The following is a 21,638-nucleotide window of genomic DNA, read 5'->3' as shown; positions in this document are numbered from 1 at the left end:
ATGCTATAAAATCCTGGTAATGATGACGATGATGATGATACAGATCATGATAACGGAAAAACTGGATCAAAACTTAGGTTGCCTAATATCTACCGTACGTAAACCCTCTTTCCACTATCCCATTCTACCAGGATTCCTGTCTGAAGTTATATGGACCTGAAGGACATCCCTTAGAACAGCCCTACCCAATAGGGCAGCTGCTTGTTTAAAGTTAAATTAATTAAAATTGAATATAATTAGGATTTTAGCTGCTCAGTCACGCCAGCGGCATTCCCAGTTTTCAGTAGCCGTGTGTGGTTGGTGGACAGCGCGGATACAAGATGTTTGCACCACGGCAGAAAGGTCTTCTGGGAGCTGCCTTCGTGGCTTCTCCTGGCCCCCTTGCCACTTCCTAATGTTAGTGTTTTTGTTAGTTATGTATTTATTTCAAAATATTATGCTAGTGGGGCACCTGGGTGGCTCAGTCGGTTAAGCATCTGACTCTTGGTCTCAGCTCAGGTCTTGATCTCAGGGTCGTGAGTTCAGGCCCCACGTCGGGATCCAGGCTGGATGTGGAGTCTACTTTATTTTTTTATTGTTATGTTAATCACCATACATTACATCATTAGTTTTTGATGTAGGGTTCCATGAGTCACTGTTTGTGCATAACACCCAGTGCTCCATGCAGAACGTGCCCTCCTCAATACCCATCACCAGGCTAACCCATCCCCCTACCCCCTCCCCTCTAGAACCCTCAGTTTGTTTCTCAGAGTCCATCGTCTCTCATGGTTCGTCTCCCCCTCTGACTTACTCCCCTTCATTCTTCCCCTCCTGCTATCTTCTTCTTTTTCTTTTTTCTTAACATATGTTGCATTATTTGTTTCAGAAGTACAGATCTGTGATTCAACAGTCTTGCACAATTCACAGCGCTCACCATAGCACATACCGTCCCCAATGTCTATCACCCAGCCACCCCATCCCTCCCACCCCCCACCACTCCAGCAACCCTCAGTTTGCTTCCTGAGATTAAGAATTCCTCCTATCAGTGAGGTCATATGATACATGTCTTTCTCTGATTGACTTATTTCACTCAGCATAACACCCTCCAGTTCCATCCACGTCGTTGCAAATGGCAAGATCTCATTCCTTTTGATGGCTGCATAATATTCCATTGTGTATATACACCACATCTTCTTTATCCATTCGTCTGTCGATGGACATCTTGGCTGTTTCCACAGTTTGGCTATTGTGGACATTGCTGCTATAAACATCGGGGTGCACGTACCCCTTCGGATCCCTACATTTGTATCTTTGTGGTAAATACCCAGTAGTGCAATTGCTGGATCGTATGATAGCTCTATTTTCAACTGTTTGAGGAACCTCCATACTGTTTTCCAGAGTGGCTGCACCAGCTTTGTGGAGTCTACTTTAAAATATATATATTACACTATTATCCTAAGCTAGAAGAAAAGGTTTTTGGTCTCCTAAGTCTACTGGTGAGTATAGTTGACGCCCACAGAGCCTCAAGGATAAACAAGTCACACAGCTGATCAGTAGCAGGCTGTTCCAAAACACGCTTCTGACTCAGTCGGTCTAGGGTGCCCTAGGAGACCTGGGGAATCAGCTGTCTTAAGTCTGTGTTTCCGTAGGGTTCTGATTGATCAGGGCTGATATATGAATTTAATCCATCTTGTCATACTGCCAAATGCAGGGTAACGTGAGTTCAAAGGGTTAATTACAAGAGAACAAGAATATCATTTTCTCAAAACCACAGCCTGGTGGCCTGGACACTGAGGACAGCATAGGGGGAAACTCCTGGACCATGCTTGTTCTCCCCTTTTTGGTAAGGAAGAAAGAGATGGTGTTTTAAGATTGATCTGTTAGTGGAATATTATTCAGCCATGAGAAAAAAATAAAGAAAATCCTGCCATTTACAACAACATGGATGGACCTTGAGGGCATTATACTAAGTGAAATAAGTCAGAGAGATAAATACTGTATGATCTCACATATATGTGGAATCTAAAACAGCTGAGCCGATAGAAACAGAGAGTGGATTGTTGCCAGGGTCTGGGGGATGGGGGAAATGGGGAGAGGCTAGTTAGTCAAGGGGCGCAAACCTTAGCTAGAAGATGAGTAAGTTTTGGAGATCTAATAATGTGCAACATAGTGACTATAGTTAACCATACCATCTTATGTACTTGAAAGTTGATAAAGCAGTAGATCTTAAATGTTCTCACCACCGAAAAGAAACAGTAATTTTCTGTGAGGTGATGGATGTGTGAACTAATCCTACCCTGGTAATCATTTTGCAGTTTCTAAGTATATGAAATCATCATGCTGTATACCTCACAATGTTACATGTCAATAACATCTCAATAAAGCTGGGGAAATAGCTAAAATAAAATAAAATTGATTTTATTTAAATATATTGTGTTTCCTTGCAAAAGAACTTCTTCAAGGATCAAGACTTCCAGATATGTTTCTGATTTCAAGAGCATCTGTGTTGTTATTTTTATTGGTTGGGTTCATTAAGGTGAGCTCAAAGCCATTGTCAGTATATTTTCACAAAGTTGATAAAGCAACTCAACTTCCTATGACATAATGTAAACCTTTAAATGAACAAACAATTCATTGTAACAAATATTTTAATACATGTAGCTTCAAGGATCAAATACAGTCCCAAGTTTCCAAGTTTGCAGTCTGTAGAGGATATCTATTAAAAGGGAAGGTTTTTGCCTCTTTTTGGTAAAGGGAAAAGAAACTCAAATCCATGGTGACACAATAATGGAAAAATGCAGATTTAACTTAAACACTACAGGAAGTGATATTAGTGTCAGTTAGAATTAGATTTGGTTCTGAGTGATCGAAAACCCAAATAGCAAATGTTTAAACCAGATAGAAGTTTGTGTCTCATACAAACAAAGTTCAGAAGTAAGAATCCAGGAGAGGTATGGCCACTGAAGCAATTGTCAGAAATCCAAGTCCTCCTGCTCTGTCATCCTCAACATGTGGCTTCCACCTCCTTGTCCAATGTGGCTGCTTTAACACCAACCATCATGTCTACATTTTTTGCCAGCAGAATGGAAGAAGACCAGAGAAAGTTGGGTTTCCTCCTTTTAGGGACCTTCCTAGAAGTCTCACAAGAAACTTCTGCCTATATCATTGTAAGAACCAGTCTCCAACTGCAAAGGCTGAAAAATGTGTGCTAGATGGGTCATGAGCCCAGCTAACAATTGGGGGTTTTATTACTAGGTAAGAAGAGGAAAACACATATAGAGGGACACCCAGTTGTCTCTGCCAGAGTAGAAAAATATTCTGCGTTAACTTTCTAAACAGTTACAGTGAACTTTTCGTTTTGCATTTTCAGAGGTGTTTTTGTCAATCCATTCTTTTTTTTTTTAAGATATTTATTTAGAAAGAGAGAGGGTGTGAGCAGGGTGGGGGTGGCGGGAAGAACAGAGGGAAAAGGAGAGGGAGCATCTCAAGCAGACTCCCTGCTGAGTGCAGAGCCTGATCCCAGGACTCTGAGATCCCGACCTGAGCCAAAATCAAGAGATGGATGCTTAACCCACGGCACCACCCAGGTGCCCCATCAACCCATTCTTGATGTTTCTTTTCAAATACTTTTCTGACTTTGTGTTTTTCCACTGCAGTCCTAACTGAGGAAGAATTAAAGTATTAGGAGTTTATATTTTTATTCCAGAAGTTACAAGGCCCTATATGGTGTTTCCCCCTCTCTCCAGTGTTATCCTACCAGTGCACCTCCTCCGCTGTGCTCTCTCCTCCACCTCAGCTCCAGCCCCATCAAGCTGAATTCCCCCAAAGCGCTATGCCCTCCCTGCCTCTGGGCCTTTGCACATGCTCTGTCTTCCGCCTGGGAATGACAGAATGCATGGCTACTAGCCCTGGCTCTGGGTCTCACTGCCTACATGTATATCCCAGTACTGCCCCTTATAACGGTGTACCTGTAGGCAAGTTGTCTAATCTCTCTCTGCCTCTGTTTCACTACCTGTAGAATGAAGATAAGAATGGTACTTACTCTTTGGTTCTTGTCATTATCAAACAAGCCAATAAAAGACAAATGTTCGATGGCAGTTGGCTTTGTTGAACAGTTACCGTGTGCTAAACACCTTACAGAGTTTCTCTTAATCTTCACAATCCCGTGCGGTGGCCTGACAATTTCTCCCATTTTACATACAAGAAAACTGAGGCACAGAGAAGTTAAGCAACTTGCCCAAGCCCCACAGCTAGCGACTCCTGGGCTCAAATGTAGGGCCTCCTGTTGTTAGAGTGGGTGCCCTCCCCCCCCACACCAGCACCACACCAGCCGCGGGTTTCCTTCGTAAGGCTGTGTGCTGCCTTTTGCAGACTTTTATGATAATCCTTTCAGAAACAGGGTGACCTCTGCGGACCCATCCCTGGCCTATGCCTCTCAGCCTGGGCCAGCCCAGGCCCTGCGCTTTTAGGCCTCTGGAGCCATTGCTCCCAGGATGTGAGGCTGTGCAGCCCTTGCCACCTCCAAAAGTTGATCTTTTGTGCCCAGGCTGCTAGGAAGGTTCTGTGGCAGCCTCAAACAGAGCCTGCAGCTTCCCCACTTCTGAAGCCCCGGCCTCCCTCCCAGGGCCATTTATATCCCAGGCCCTATCATCATTTCACCCACTTGAGATCAGGTTCCCACCACAGGGGTTCTGTGCCCCTAAGCCAGGCCTGGCTGTGGTGCAGTCAGCAGCCCAGAGAGGAGAGGGACAGGCTGGTCTGTTGATCGCTGCGTGGTGTGTAAGGAAGGACCTCAGGGCTGCCAAGGATCTTGCAGCTTGGAGCTGGCATTCTCTAGATGTGAAGGGGCTCGGCTTTGGTGGGCATCAGAAACCCTGCAGAGAATGAACAAGGTGCAGAGATGCCCCGGGTAGTTGTCTCGGTAATGGCCCCCAAAGATACCAAGTCCTAATCTCTGCAACCTATGGTTTACAAAGAAAAAGGGTCTCTGCAGGTGTGATTTTAGTTAAGGGTCCTAATATGGGGAATTAATCCTGGATTATCTGAGTGGGCCCTAAATCCAATCACACGTGTCCTTAGAGGAGAGAGAGAGAGAGATCTGACACAGATGATGACCAGGTGATGTAAAGACAGAGGCGGAGGGGCGCCTGGGTGGCTCAGTTGTTAAGCGTCTGCCTTCGGCTCAGGTCATGGTCCCAGGGTCCTGGGATCGAGCCCCGCATCGGGCTCCCTGCTCCGCAGGAAGCCTGCTTCTCCCTCTCCCACTCCCCCTGCTTGTGCTCCCTTTCTCGCTGTGTCTCTCTCTGTCAAATAAATAAATAAATAATAAAAAGACAGAGGCAGAGATGGAGAGATGGAGGAGCCTCAGCCAAGGAATGTTGGCAACCACCAAAAGCTGGAAGAGGCAAGCAATGAGTTCTCCCCTAGATCCTCTGGAGGGAGCACGGTCCTGCTGCCACCTTGATCTTGGACTTCTGGCCTCCAGCACTGTGAGAGAATACCCTTGTGACAGCAACCCCAGGAAACCAATACACCTAGCACATGGGCGGGAACGCAGGAATATGCATTTTAACCAGTTCCCCAGGGGGCTTTTGAGGCCCCACCACCGCCAAAATGAAGAAGTAGGCAGAGTATGTAGACGGAAACTCCGAGAGAGCTGTGACTTCTCGCTCTCCATCGTTGCTGCTTAAACTGTGGGAGACGGGACTGTGTGGGATGCTGGGGTGCGGGTGGGAACCTGCAGAGGAGCAGGGCTGAGTTATGGGGCAGGCAGCTAAGTGAGGGAGCCCCATCCCCAGGGGAGCAGAGGGAGTCAGCTGGAGGAGGAACCTTCCTCCCCAGGATGGGAGGGGAGGTGACAGTGGGGCGAGGGTGCAGGGAGGAGACTGTTGTTCCTCTTATATCTTATTTGCTCTGCCTGAATCGTACCTCAACCCTCCACTTATGGCCCTCCACTGCCCGCTCCCCCCCCCCGTCACCTGCTTCAGAACACGTGACAGGAAAGCCAAAGAAGTTTCCAAGGTCAGTCACAGGGGCCTGCTAGCACTGTTAGCAGAAGTCCCCTCCTCACCCCGCACCCCTTGGCCCTTGCCCCATTTTGGGGAACAGCCCCATTCGTGGGGCTGACTGTCATTCTCAAAGGACTCATCCTGCTGGTACAAAATGGCTTGTTCTGCCCTAAAAGCATTGAGCCGACCCATGAGGCCTTTGTTTGTCCCCAAGCGGTGTGTCTGCGCACTCAGGATGTTGGGAAGTGGTCTTTAGTGGGACCCAGCCCCCAGGCCTCCTCCCCACCCCAGCGACCATTTGCGATGATGAGGGGGCCCAATCCGCACAGAAAGAGGACACTGCAAGGCTGATATCACAGCGCAAGTCTGAAGGCCGTGAGCTGGCAGAATCCTCTGGTCTTTGCAGCTCCTAAGGCCTCCAGCTGATCGGATGAGGCCCACCCACCCAATGGAAGATAATCTGCTTACTCAGAGTCCACTGATCTAAATGTTAATCTCGTCTTAAAACATACCTTCCCAGCAACATCCAGACAGCCTTTGACCACTTCTGGGTACTGTGGCCTAGCCAAGTGGACATATAAAATCAACCATCACAAGGTGTATTTTTTTTTTTAAGTATTTACATTCCAGAATGATGATAAACACCGTTACGAATACCAAATACCTATTAGACAATGGAGTGGGTGCTTGGGTCAGAACAAACTCCCCGAGGCAGAAAGCGTCTGTTTCGTAAAGATTGGTGGGAGACTAAAGAGAATCCTGGCGGGAGGCAGAAGCCGCCCCCCAGGATAAAACCTGCAATCCCCAGACACCTGCTCTCCCAGGCTCCCTCGCCGCTGGTGCTTGCTCATGACCTAGGCTCACAAGAGCCCCGGGAGCTCTGGATCCAAGCGAGCTCCTTCTTCTGTTACGTTGTCTCCTGGGCCTCTCTGCCCTCTTGCAACTGTCTCGCTTCTCTCGCTTTGTCCTCTTTAAACATAAGAGAATTCACCCTCCCTGGTTTCTGGCTTGAGTCGTAATACCTCTCTAGGGTCTGGTTACTCAAACTGTGGTCCATATACGGCCTGGAAGCTTGTTACCAACGCAGAACCTCGGGCCCTGCCCCAGATCCACTGACTCAAGACCCACGTTGTAACAAGACCCCAGGCAATTCCTATGCACACTCGTGTTCTAGAAGCACTGACTTCTAGCACACCCCTTGTCTTCTCTCACTCCAGGCCCTTCTGCAGGAACCACGCTCAAGGCCAGTCTGACCATACTCTGCACAGTAGGGCTGTCACTGTAGTAAAAGTCACTTCTGACCTCTGCATCTCCTTAGCTCTCGTGCCCACAAATACAGTGAGATTACAGTGAATATTGCTATGGAAACCAGCCTTGGCTACTGTCTACTATCAATTTTGCTGCTTTTCCTTCACTCCCTGTATCTCTGGAATTACGAGCTTCCTACACCACAGTCGAACATCTAAATTCCTCTCTAGCCTGAGACTTAACAAATAACAGAGATGTGAAGTCAAGGCCAGACAATTTATCAAGGAAAGCCATAGTAACTGCAGAGGTTTGCTTTGATTTAAAAAGAGAGGGCAAGAGTGGTGTTCTGTGTAGTAAGACTTTTCCTCTTACTACGCTTGAGTGATGCCAGAAACCGCGCCAGTGATGCTGGTGAGCGTAGCTACCACCTATGGAACAGGGGCCAGGTTAGAACAGGACCATCCCATCCAATTCTGGCAATAACCCTCTGTATTCATTTCCTGTGGGTGCTGTTAAAAAAGAAAAGAAAAGAAAGTTGCCCCCAGTGTGAAGACTTAAAACAATACAAGTGTATCCTTTTACAGTTCGGGAGGTCAGACGTACGAAATCAGTTTCACTGGGCTAAAAGGAAGGTGTCAGCAGGGCTGGTGCCTTCTGGAGGCTCCAGGGGAGAATCCCTTTGCCTTTGTAGCTTCTGGACGCACCTGCATCCCTCGGGCTCATGGCCCCTTTTCTGCATTCGTCCAGCTACTTCCTTCAGTCCTCACACCTCCTGCTCCCTCCCTGGACCTCCCCGCCTCCCTCTGCTGAGGACCCTTGTGATTGCATTTAGGGCCCACCTGGATCATTCCAGATAGCCTTCCCTTCTCAAAACTCCCTAACTTAGAATCCCATGTGCGAAGTCCATTTTCCCAGATAAGTAACATTCACAGGTCCTAGGGATTAGGATGTGGACATCTTGGGGGGGGGGGGAGGGATTATTCAGCCCATCTCGCCCTGTTCAGTAGGTACTGGTATTATTCCCATTTTCCTGATGAGAAACCTCAAGCACGACAACTGACACACCTTGTTCAAGGTCACACAGCTGGAAGGTAGAGGAGCTGGAATCCCGCTCTTGGTCCGCCTCTCTCCAAAGCCCGAGTTTCTAACCCTGACCTCTGCATGGCACGGCCTCCAGACGGAGTCGAACGCATCCACTGTGGTCAATAGGAAATGAATGGACATCCACCAGCTCTCTAAAGAGCTTGAACTTCCAAATGCAGCTTGTCTACCACAGACTAAAACCTCCAGGGCAGGGCAGGATTTAAACCACAGATGTACTGGTCTGCCGGGGCTTCCCTAACAAATTAACACAGGCTAGGTGCCTTGAACAAAGGGAATGTATTTTCTCACCGCCCTGGAGGCTGGAAGTCCAAGCCAGCGCTGTCAAGGTGTCAGCAGGGTTGGTTTTTCCCTGAGGCCTCCCTCCTTGGCTTGCCGATGGCCGCCATCTTGCTGAGGCCTCCCTCCTTGGCTTGCCGATGGCCGCCATCTTGCTGAGGCCTCCCTCCTTGGCTTGCCGATGGCCGCCACCTTGCTGCCCCCTCTCACACGGGCGCCGCACTGTGTGCGCACACCCTTGGTGCCTCTCTCTGTGCCCTCATTGCCTCTTCTTATGAGGATATCCATCATGCCGAATTAGGGCCCAGCATGATGGCCTCATTTTAATAGCTACATTCTGAGGTCCTAGGGATTAGGGCTTCAACAGAAGCATTTTGAGGGGATACAGGTCAGCGCATACCAACAGGTATTCTCTGGCCTTAGGAATGAGGCAGTTTAGAGGTGTCTGAGGTAAGTTCCAGAGCCCCGTGGCTGCCTTCATTCTCAGCATAAATGCTGGCTCTTCGTTCTTCATCAGTGTTTTCCACCCTAACCCACAGTGAGCCTATCAGTCCCCTGGCTTTGTGATCATATTAATTTCCTGAGGCTGTTGTGACGAGTTACCACAACCTAGTGGATTAAAACAACACACGTTTGTTCTCCTACAGCTCCAGGGGTCAGTAGTCCCAAATTATTTCCACTTGACCAAAATCAAGGTGTCCATAGGGCTGTGTTCCGCTGGAGACTCTGAGGGAAGAATCCATTTCCTCATCTTTTCCAGCTTCTAGGGCTGCACTTCTTGGCTTGGGCCTCCTTCCTCCATCTTCGAAGCCAGCAACGGAGCATCTGGTTTCAGTGTCACCTGTGTCAAATCTCCCCGTTTCCCTTTCATAAGGACCCTTGTGATTGCGTGTAGGGCCCAGCTGGATAATCCAGGGTAATCTTCCCTTCCCAAGATCTTAACTGAATTACATCAGCAGAGTCTCTTTTGCCATCAACATGGACAGGTTCCAAGGAATAGGACTTGATGTCTTTGGGGGCTATTATTCAGCCTACCACAGTGACCCTTCCTCACTTATGTCCTGGCCACCCCATTGCCCTGGAGGGCCAAAATAGGAGGTGATGCACGTGAAAGCCTTGGGGAGCTGCAAAGGATTTTTCTGCCTCAGGACCTTTGCACAGTCTGTTACTGCTGCCTGGAACATCCATCTCTCTGCACACACATTCACATATGACCAGTTCCTTCACATCTTTGAGGTTATGTTACCTTCTCAGAGAGGCCTTCCCTACCTCAGCCCTGTTTATTCTCTATCCCAGCACGCTGACACTAATCGCAGTTTGTAATTGCTTATTACTTACCGACTTATGTGTTCCTTATCTGTGTCCCTGTTAAACTGTTAGTTCTGTGAGAACAAGGACCCAATAAGTTCTGTTCTCTACTCTGTCTCCAGCTCCTAGAAGCGTGCCTACAACATGGGTGCTCCCTAAAGGATTGTTAGATGAATGAGTGAGGTTAACAGATGACATGACATTTCATCAGTTACACACCCATGGCCAGGTTTGGGTTTTCTTCTTAGGGTACTACCTCTGGGTATGACTGTGGCTCAGTGTTCTCCAGATGCAACCATGACCTCTTTGTGGGAGGGTCCTGTTTTCTAATCTCTCCAAAGCTTTCTGTCCCCATCCCTAGGACCTTCATGGGCATCTCGCCATCTTCAGGGCTTCTTCCTAAGCCCCCAGGAAGCTGGCTATTTCAATATACTCAAAGAATTTTAGAGGAGGAAGAAACCAAATAGACCCAAGGTCATTTGACTCTGGTCAAATAGACCCGTTGTGATTTTGTGAATAAAGTTTTCTTGAACGTGGCAAGGTTCTTTCGTGTGCCTATTGTCTGGGGCTGCTTTCCCGCTATCATGGCAGAGTTCAGTAGTTGAGACGGAGACTGGATGGCCCAGAAAACCTAACATATTTACTATTCGGCCCTTTACAGAAAAGGTTTGCTGACCCCTGAAATAGACCATCTGATCCAAGCCCATCCACTTTACAGATGAAGACACTGAGAGCCTAAACATTTGCAGACCAGAGCCAGAGTCCTACTGTGAGCTCTTTCTTGGCAGATTCAGGACTGGAATCCAGTTCTGCAGAATCCCAAACAAACCAGGCTTCTCCCACGTCCCATAGCATCCTCCTTAGCACCCAGCCCCTCCCCAACCAAACTCCCTTTCACTTCTGAGTGGTCACCCCCCACCCCACCAGCTTTCTCTTCACTGTTTCACAAAGGCTCCACCCATGCATGTTCTCCATCTCCCACTGGAATCTGGGCCCAACAACCTTCCTGAGCTGACTTGCTCTCTTGACTCTGCAAGAAGCCCACCGGGCTTTGCTCTTCCCTTCGGAAATCCCTGGTCCTAACCCCACAGACCTCCTGTTTGAACACCACGGCAAAGATTTCGACGGCCACTGCCCTAATAGAGTGGACAGTGTCCCTCCCCCGCTCTGTTCACCTCAGGCCACCCACTTGGGGTTCTCAAACCCAGCTTGCTCCAGAATTCCCAGAGGAGCTTACTTAGAATGCACATGCCCAGGCCCCAGCCCAGACTTGAACCAAAACTCTGGGGAGGGGGTGACTTGAGGCCTTGGGAATTTTCACACACACACCCATGATTCTGGCATTGAGCACAGTCTCAGAACCACTTCACGAAGCCGTGGGCTTCCCAAGCGTCCTCTAGGCGTTAGTCACTGAGGACAACTTCAGAACAAAGTCAGTAGCCAGTGGAACATTGTTCCCTTTAAAATACATAAGGAGAATGCAGTCTTTCTCCTTCAGCTTTCTCCACCCTCTCCCTAACTCAAGGCCCTGTATTCTTTCCCATCTCCAGTGCCTCCCAAAGAAACATCACAACACTTTCTCCCTGCCTCTGAATAGACGAGATAAGATTTTTAAATGAGTTGCTGGGAAACAATTCATGAGCTTATAAACTATTGAAGTCAGGGTGATGAAGAGAAGACGATGTTGAAAGGAGAACAGGTACACAGAAAATTCCAGAGGAGGCTGGAATCCTGGGGTTCAGGGTTTTTTACTGTGGTGCTCGCTAGCTGTCTTGGTACAGGTGTGATCCTGAAGGCAGCAGGGCCTCCTTCTGTCCTCTTCAGGCTTCCTCAGGAGCTGGCGGCGTGCCCTGGGCCTCAGCACCTCACAGAAAGGGCAGCAGCCGAAGGGCAGTGTGCGGGGGAGACACAGCCCCCCAGCGACAGGAAGTTGGGGGCCACTCTTCGGGGGCACTGAGCAAAGGAAAGGCAGCATGGGCTGGTGGGTGCCGCCTCCGAGGAGGAGAGTTCTCCCAGAGGAGAGTTCTCTGAGCGCTCAGGGCTGGTTTCTACGGTGATGGAGACATGGTGACAAAAATAAGTCTTGCTCACCTGAGACAGTGGAATCCAATTCAATTTCAAGACAGTGTGTGTTTATTGAGTGCCTGATGCGGTTTAGGTGATGGAGAGAACGAGAGAGTGAGGGCGACAGCCCAAGCAGCAGGCTGACTCAGCCAGAAATTCCCTGGGAGACTGCCCCACGGGTCCATGGGGCCAGAAACTCGATTGCATCCATTTCACCCAGTAGGAAATTGGTAAATCTTTGTCTTGTGAACAAATACTTATTAAATGCTTCCAGCCTGCCAGGGCTGTCATGGGGCTGTGGCTGGATCAGTGAACCTAGCAGATCCGGGTCCCTGCCCCGATGGACTTTACATTCAGCTGGGGCATTGGCAAGGCCCGGGGGTAAAGCCAGTGGGGTGGGGTCCGCCATGGGATGGGTCCACATAGGGTGGATCATCAGGAGAAATGTTTAGGGTAAGGTAGGATTTGCACTGTGGTTTGAAGGTTAAGTGGGGTGTGGATTTTTAAAGGGCTGGAGGCCTTACGGACAGGGGACTGAGCTACATGGCCGGGAATGAAAATGGCGCACCAGCAATGGTCTATGACCAGATCAGCTGGCTCTGCTGGGGGTGCATGCTGGGAAGTTAGACAAGAGAATGTCGGTATCACATGGGGTTATGGCACACAAGGTATGTACTCGAACATCTTGGGTTCGACTCCCAGCTCTTGTACTTGCTAACCTTGTGATCCAGGGCATGCTCCTTAACCTCAATAAACTTCATTCTCCTGATCTAGAAAGTAGGCATAATCTAACTAGCTCATACATTGGTCCCAAGCATTTAGATGAGATCATGAGATTAATTGAAATGAATGTAAATGAATGTAAAAGGCTTTTTTAGCTGTTGAATATTAACATTGGAGAAACAGCTTACTCTCTAGGCAAACCAGAACTCACTACTAAAAACTCGGTTTGGGCGCTCGTGACGCCTGCATACTGAGGGGCTTGGCTGCCTGGTCAACCCTTCCTTTACGACCCTCTGTCCACCCCACGGCAGCCATGCTGGACTGAATGGCAGCACTGGGGTCAAGATGAGACAGGAGAGGTGCCTCGAACACATTTGCATGGCCTGGCCTCCTTCAGTTTTGCACCCTAGGCACCCCACTTGCCTCGCCCTGGCAGGGGCTCTGCCGAACCTAGGAAACCTTGTTGGTCGACACAGTACATTTCTCAAAGTGTGTTTCTTGGTCTACTTAAGTCAATATCATAGGGGCCACTTCTTAAAATTATATTCATGGACCTGACACAGTCAGCATCTCTGGAGATAAGGACAGGGGATCTGCATTTTCACACACACACACACACACACACACACACACGGGATTCCCAGCCCCTCTACCCATACAGTACCTTAGAGCAGAAGTTCTGTGAGTGTGGCCCCAGACCAGCAGCATCAGCATTGCCCAGGAACTCATAAGAAATACAGATTTTTGTCCACCTCCCCAGTCGACTGAAACAGACACTCTAGGGGTGGGGCCCAGCAATTTCTATTTTAACAAGCCCTCCAGGTAATTCTGATTCACATTAAATTCACATGGGGGAGATTTTAAAAACTACCAATATCCAGCCCCATCCTAGATGAAATCAGAATTCCTTCAAAAGCTCCCCCACCACGTCTGCCTTTGGCTCAGGTCATGATCCCAGAGTCCTGGATCGAGCCCCACATTGGGCTCCCTGCTCAGCGGGAAGCCTGTTTCTCCCTCTCCCTCTGCCTGCTGCTCTGCCTACTTGTGCTCTCTCTGTCTCTGTCAAATAAATAAATAAAATCTTTAAAAAAAAAAAAAAAAAGCTCCCCCACCACAGGGGCGCTTGGGTGGTTCAGCTCAGGTCATGATCCCAGGGTCCTGCATCGGGCTCCCTGCTCGGTGGGAAGTCTGCTTCTCCCTCTCCAACTCCCCCTGCTTGTGCTGTGTTTCTCTCTGTCAAAAAATAAATAAAAATCTTTAAAAATAATAATAATAAAAGCTCCCCCACCAACCCAGTAATCCTAATGGGAGGACAGAGTTTATGATGATCACTGGAAGAAACAGGAAGTTGGCACAAATGTATGGCATTACAAAGTATATAGTTCAGCCTTGGGCATTGTCTCAGTTAATTCTTGCAACAAGCTGCCCCCCTGCTGTGGTCTCATTAGCCCGGGAAGAACCTGAGGCTTCCAGAGCTTCAGGGGCTTGGCAGCGCCCCCACCTCCACTCCCCAACAAGGGCAGTTTTGCTGGCCTTGACTGGGCATCCGCCTGGCCTGGATCTCAGGGAAGACTGCCTGTCCACTTGGCTCTTTGCACCTTTTCCAGGTGCTAAAAAAGCCTGTTGGCAGCCCGGTGCTCGGGCAGAACTGGGGCTGAGAGAGCTCCACAAAGGGAGCGTGGGGAGACAGGAAGAGAGAGTTGGACGACACCTTAGGGTTGGGCCTAGAATGGTGAGCCCCAAGGACTCATCACCCCAGGCATTTTCTGGGGTTTTCTACTAAGGCCTGCCCCTGTGCTTGGTGCTTTAAGTGAGCCATCTCCTGTGTGTTCACATGATCTCTGAGGGAGATAACACTCCCAGGATCGTCACATGGTATCCCTGCTTTGCAGATGAGGAAACTGAGGCCCAAAGACTCTGGAGAGCCTGCCCCGGGGTCACCGGTGGGGTCACCGGTGCGATCAGGATGTCTGCAACGGCTCTCCCACCACTCCGGACATCAGAGGCAGGGTCCCCGGGGAAAGGGGGGGGGGCAGGGGGGCTTGGGACCGGCGAGGAGGGGGTGGGGCTGAGCCGGCAGCCCCCGCCACCCAGCCGCCCTAACGGTCTCCCGTCCTCCCGCGCAGGCCCTTCCTCGTTCTGCCGCCGCTGATGGAGTGGATCCGGGTGGCCGTGGCGCACGCCGGCCACCGCCGCAGCTTCTCCATGGACAGCGACGACGTCCGCCAGGCGGCCCGGCTGCTTCTGCCCGGCGTGGACTGCGAGCCGCGCCAGCTCAGGTAAGGCCGGGCCGGGCCGGGGCCCCGCGAGCGAGGGGCGCCCCTCCGGGGTGGGGAGAGCGGGCCCCGCCGGCCGCGCGCAGGCCTCCGGGCGCAGCGCCCCCCACCTTCCCGCCAGCCGGAGCCCCGCCCCGCGCTGGGCGCCCCGCGGGCCGTGCGGGCTCGGCCGGTAGTAGTGACAGACGCGGGGCTGATGAGCAGCGGGTCCCTGGCTGGACTGGCGGGGAAGGGGGAGGACGGGAGAGGAGCAAGGCTGCGTGGGAATGCTCCGCTTCTTCGAGGACCAGATAACCGTGTGCTTCTTTCTATTCTCCTTCTTTCTACTCGCATTCTGCTCCTCTCCCTCCCGCCTTCTTCGCTCTCCCCACAAGAAATGCCGGGCTTCCTGTAGTTTCTGACAACACCTTGCAGGGGACAGTTGCTGGCTGAGAAACAGCACAAACTCTGCTTCTTTGCATACCTGGGGATGGCTTGGCTCACTCTTTTCTAGGTCTGTATCCACGCCTCTCCTTCAGGCGGGGAATTCTTCTTGGGCCACTCAGGGACACCATGCTTTGGGGCTCATTTTTACCCAAAGCAAAAGTAATACAATTACTCACTCCGGCTGAGTCAAAACCTGGGTCTAAATGCGAAAAGCAGGAAGCTCGGAGCTGTGTGTGCCTGTGTGTGCACTCTCTGGACTCCTTGTGCTGGCTTTCAGGGGTCGTGGTTGCCATTTCCTTTCTTTTTTTTCCCCAGCTTTGTCGAGATACAATTGATATCACATTGTGGAGGTTTTAGATGTACAAGGTGTTGATTTGATACATTTAAATATTGCACAATGATGACCACCACCGCATTAGCTCACATCTCCATCCTTTTACACAGTAACCATTTCTTTTTTGTGGGCAGAATATTCAAGACCTACTCTCTTAGCAACTTTTGGGTGTATAGGATACAGTATTTTTAGCTATAATCACCATGCTGTACACGAGATCCCCAGAACTTATTCATCCTATAACAGGAAGTGTGTACCCTTGGACCAACATCTCCCCATTTCCCCCACCCACCCGCCCCTGGCAACCACCATTCTAGTCTCCGTTTCTCTGAGCTCAATTTAAATTCCACATATAAGTCTCTCTCTGTCTGCCTTATTTAACTTAGCATAATGCCCTCAAGGTCCATCCAAGCTGTTGCAAATGGTAGGGTTTCCTTCTTTCTCATGACTGAATAATATTCCATAATGTACTTAAATATTTTTTCACATCTACTTTATCCATTCATCCATCGACAGACACTCCAGTTGTTTCCATATCTTGACTACTGTGACTAATGCTGCAGTTGAACGTGGGGGTGCAGAGGTGTCTTTGAAATCCTGTTTTCGTTTCCTTTGGAAATGAACCCACAAGTGGGATTACTGGATCATAGGGGAGTTTATTTTTCATTTTTTGAGGAACTTTCATCCTGTTTTCTATGGTGGAATGGTGGCTGTACCGATATACATTTCTACCAACAGTGCACGGGGATTCCTTTTTCTCCACATCCTCGCCAACACTTGTTCTTTCTTAGCTTTTTGAGGAGAGCCATTCTAACAGGCGTGAGGTGATAGCCCCTTGTGGTTTTGATTTGCATTTCTCAGCATCTGGAGTTTCTAAACAGTTTTGGGGAGGTTTCATTCAGTTTGTGAGGTCTCTGTGTTCCTTGAGTGTCCATGTCCCTGGGTGTAATGCTTCTGAGCTGTTCGGGGGTCTGTATCCCTGGGTGTGAGATCTTCAAATTGCTGAGAAGTCTGTGTCACAGTGTCTGTGGGCTGTTGGCAGGTCTGTGCTCACATTTTGAGCTGTCTGGCTACTTGAGGATCTGTGCCCCAGGTTTAAAGTCTCCCAGCTATTTGGTGTGGTCTGTGCAGGGTTGGAAGTCCCTAGGTTCCTTGTGGGTTCTGCATCCTGGATTGCTGGTCTCTGAACTCAGAGTACAAGCTCTCTGAGCTGTTGAAAGGGTCTTTATCAATGTGTAAGATCTATTGGCTGGTTGGAGTCTTTGTTCTTGGGGGCCTTGAACTGGCTAGCTGTTCCCAGGGTGTGAGGTCTCTGGCTGTTTGGGAATTTGTATTCTTGGTGTATGGTATACAAGACAGTTTTGGGTATGTGTCCAAAATATGTCTGTCCGCAGGTCTCTGTTTCTGTATTGTGAGGTTCTGGAAGTATTTGGGGAGTCTGTATTCAGAGTATCTCATTCCAAACACTTGGGTATCTGTGTTCAGTGGAGTGAATCCCTTGAGCCATCTGTCGGTCTCCGTTTACAAGCTGTGTAGGCATCTCTGTCTAGAGTATGAGAGCCGAGAAGTTTGGGTGTCTGTGTCCAAGGCGTGGGTTGTCTGAGTGGTTTGAGGGTCCTCATCTCAGAGTGAGTTCTCCAAGTTGTTTGTTAAGTGTTTGATGTCCATCTGCTATTGGGGATTTGTGCTGATGAGTGGGGTTTCTGAACTTTTTTGGTGATCTGTGTTTCAAGGTGTGAGTCTAAAATATGTACAGAACTCATACAACTCAATAACAAAAAACCAAACAATCTGATTATAAAACGGGCAGAGGATCTGAATAGACAGTTCCCCAAAGAAGACACGTTGTGAGATGTTCAACATCACTCATCATCAAGAAAATGTGAGTCAAAACCACAATGAGAGATCACCTCACACCTGTCAATGACTGTTACCAAAAAGACAAGAAACAACAAGTGTTGGTGAGGATGTGGAGAAAGGAGAACGCTCATGCACTGTTGGTGGGAATACAAACTGGTGCAGCCACTGTGGGAAACAGTATGGAGCTTCCTCAAAAAATTAAAAATAGAACCACCTTATGATCCAGCAGTTCCATCTGAAGAACACAAAAACACTAATTGGAAAAGATACATGCACCCCTGTGTTTATTGCACATTGTGTACAATGGCTAAGATATGGAAACACCGTGTCTATTGATGGATGAATGAATAAAGATGTGGTATATATATATATGGTAGAATACTACTTAGCGTAAAACCCAGTGAAATCTTGCCATTTACAACAACATGGATGGACGTTGAGGGTATTATGCTAAGTGAAATAAGTCAGATAGAGAAAGACAAATACTGCATGATTTCACTTATATGTGGAATCTAAAAAAACCAAAGCAACAACAACAACAAAAACCCAGACTCATGGATACAAAGAACAGACTGGTGGTTGCCAGAGGAGAGGGGAATGGGGCAGTGGGCAAAATGGGTGAAGGGGATTAAGAAGTACAGACTTCTAGTTATAAAATAAATAAGTCATGAGGATGGGGAATATATTCAGTAATAGTTATTAACTTGTAAGGTGACCAATGGTAACTAGACTTCTGGTGGTGATCATTTCACAATGTATACAAATGTCAAATCACTCTATTGGGTATATCTGAAACTAATATAATACCATACATCAATTATGCCTCAATAAATAAAAATAAATTTTTAAGACACCTTAGGACAAACGTCTTCAAAGATTTAAGAAGCCTCACACACTAAACACACTCAAGATACTTCAGACTCAAACTTTGAAACCCACACCCTAAATGAGTTCAGAGACCTCACACCTTGAATACAGAACCCCAGATGCCATCGATGCAAACTTGGACCACAGACCCTCAGAGGGGTTAGAGATTTCACACCTGAACACACACCGTGAAAGACTTCCGACTCCTACATAATCACCATTTTCAAATCCCGGCTGTGCCTCTGATGAGGAACTGCCCTTCCTCTGAAATTCATCTAGCCCAATCATGTGCCCAGGCTGCAGCAATTTCCACCCTTCCAGGATCTGACTGGGGTCTGCGAGGAAAGGGAGGGTTTGAAGCACAAAACAGAGCCCCCTGAAGACCCAGAGGCTCCCCTTCCCCCGGGAACACGCAGGGGGCTGATGTAAGTCATCATTGCTGGCATTTATTGAATGCTTACTGTATGCTGGGCTCCTTGAAGTGCTTCACACAGATTAACTAATATCTGATATTTCCCAAACCTTGAGGTGGATACTGTTATTATGCCCACTTTATAAATGAGGAAACTGAGGCACAGATAGGTTAAATAGCATGCCCGAGATCATAGGACTAGTAAGTGATGAAGCCAGGATATGGATTCAGGTGGCCCAGACCTTCAGGCCCACAGTCCTAACCACTGAGTTGTACTCTCCTTGGGTTCCTATCTAGGCTGTCTAGGCAGTTTCTACCTGCACGGCCATCCCTTATACCTTGCCACCTGGAATAACAGCATGTCTTGGGGAGAGGCTAAGGAGCAGTCACTTATTGAGCACCTACTGTGTGCCAGTTATCAATTACAGGAGGAGATTTACATTCATTACTTGTCTCCTTTAATCCCTGAGGCAGCCTCCTGAAGTGAGTATCATCTTCCCATTTTACAGATTAGGAAGCTGTTGGGGAGACAGTTTATCGATGGAGGTACCAGGGATGAGGTCCTCGTGGCTCATACTCCAAAGCCCATCCTCTGCCCACAACACTCCCCTGCTGCCTGTTTCCCAGAAGTGGCACCTTACCTGCAGACTCTCTCCCACCACCTCACCTGCTGTCCCCAGCTCGAATCGGAGCTGTCCTCAAGGCTCCAGCTCTTCTCTTTGCAACAGTCCTGAGTCTGCTGGGTGGCAGGGAAAGTAAGATGTTTCCTTAACTGTGGCTGCCCAAGTATTCCTTCTTGTTTGTCATGCTCTCAAGAGACTTCATAGCTTAAAGGTTAGGAGATTGGGCTCCAGAGTCCCATTGTCTAGATCCAAATCCCACCGCCATGGTTAATTAGCTGTGCATCTTTGGGCAAGCTAGTTACCCTCTCTGGACCTTTGTTTCCCAACCCATAACATGTCCATTATGAAAACAGCCCCCCTCAGAGGTTGGTGCAGGCACAAAGTGGGGCCAAGAACATGAGACACCTGTGCAGACAAGGCCTGAAAGGAAGAAAGTGCTCACGACATGGTCTTTATTAACTAGCATTGCCCCATGCCTCTACTATCCCTGAAATAACAATGGACACTTGTACCTATGCATTGCTTTATAGTTCTTTTTTTAAAATTGTATTTATTTAATTGAGAGAGAGAGAAAACAAGCGATGGGTGGGGGGGGGCAAAGGGAGAGGGAGAAGCAGACTCCCCACTGAGCAGGGAGCCCGGTGCCAGGCTCGATCCTAGGACCCCAGGATCATGACCTGAGCTGAAGGCAGACGCTTAATCGACTGAGCCATGCAGGTGCCCCATATTGCTTTATAATTCTTAAAGGCTTTTAACATTTTCTCATGTGGACCTCAAACCAGATACTGTTGTTATCCAGGAAGGTGGTGCTGTCCCATTTTACGGAGGAAGAAATCAGGGCCCAGCAAGATTAGGTAACTCTCCCAGCATCACACAGATACTAAGTGACAAGGGTTAGGAGCCCAGCCACCCAGAGATACAACCAATTTTTTGGTTCCCCAACCCTCGTCCTAGACTCAGCCCTCTTCAAGGATGCTAACGACCCTCTTCCAGATGCTTCTTTTCCTTGTTGCAATTCTGTAGACTGAGCACGAGTTTCCAGGGGCCACTGTCCATCTCCGTGGCCTTGTCCAGCATGGACCTCTTACCGGCATCCAGGACGCGAGCATGATGCCCTGGCAGGCCAGAATGCACACATGGACAGCAGGGAAACAAAAGAAGTCAGTTCCATTCAGTCTCCAGGCTATTTTTAGTCCTTTAGCTCTCAGTTCTTCACTCCTTTGTCTCCAGATTCATGATTGATGTGTAGAAGACATACTCATCGACTGGCCCAGCTAAATGTTCAAGTTTGGAAATCATTTTTGAAGAGAAAAAGAAAATACAGTATTTCATTAGCTTTCCTAAATAGTAAGTGTAAAACTCAGAAATTCCATTAACTAGACTAAATTCAGTACGTGATGGATGCACCAGTTTAAAAAAAAAAAAAAGACTATTTTTCAATCTAGGCAACATACAGACACATCTATACATATATTTCATATATTTTCCCACCTCATTTCATGTGACCTGAAGCAGGAATTGCTGTCTCCGGTCTGCAGGAAGTTTTGCTCATTCAGATATCCAACAAATAGGTATTGGACACCTACTCTGTGCCTGGCACTCACTCTTCATGGCCCGCAGTCCCCAACAATTGTGCAAGGCAGGCTTTATTATCCCATTTTACAGATAGGAAGGCTGAGGCTCACTGAGGCTGTGGAAATTGTCTGAGGTCACACAGCTACTGTGAGGCAGGTGAGTTCTAGAATGGAGGACTTGGCGAGGGGAGGTAACAACACAGTCTCCTTGTGGCTCTCTCCTCCCCACTCCCAGACATTCATCCTCCCAGTTGCCAGGCAGCCTCCTAGTTCTGGGCCGGGCTGAGCGGAGCTCAGAGCTTGAAGCTTGCCTCTCTCAATAAACAGCCCTAGAAAGGGCCAGGTCCTTGGATGTTCTAACAAATTCAGGAACTTGGGATCTTGGTGTTGGCGGCTAGAGTGTCGTGACTATTAGCACATATAATTACCTACCAGCTGGCTGAGGTGTCCTGGTGGGAGGCAGCCTGGGATACCAGCTGGGGCAGAACAACCGAGTCAAGGATTCTCAGGTCTGAAGCTAGCACAGCCACTGATTTTCAGAGCGACCTTGGCCAAA

General features: G+C 48.6%; 1 protein-coding gene across 6 annotated transcripts in view; it reads left to right on the top strand.

The window, feature by feature from the left end:
* The window catches only part of ABTB3 (ankyrin repeat and BTB domain containing 3), a 298,372-nt gene that overhangs the window by 205,386 nt on the left and 71,348 nt on the right, over positions 1-21,638 (top strand). For all 6 annotated transcript variants that reach the window (XM_025882175.2, XM_073900343.1, XM_073900341.1 and 3 more), the window contains one exon: positions 14,837-14,989. In XM_025882175.2, coding sequence (XP_025737960.1) covers positions 14,837-14,989 — 153 coding nt within the window. The remainder of the gene's footprint in view (positions 1-14,836; positions 14,990-21,638) is intronic.

The sequence above is a fragment of the Callorhinus ursinus genome, unplaced genomic scaffold (genome assembly GCF_003265705.2).
Source record: "Callorhinus ursinus isolate GAN/ISIS: 27379988/994484 unplaced genomic scaffold, GSC_fseal_2.0 scaffold14, whole genome shotgun sequence".
NCBI classification, from domain to species: Eukaryota; Metazoa; Chordata; class Mammalia; order Carnivora; family Otariidae; genus Callorhinus; species Callorhinus ursinus.
The sequence above is the reverse complement of the archived record's forward strand: the minus strand, read 5'-3'. Positions and strand labels throughout refer to the sequence as shown.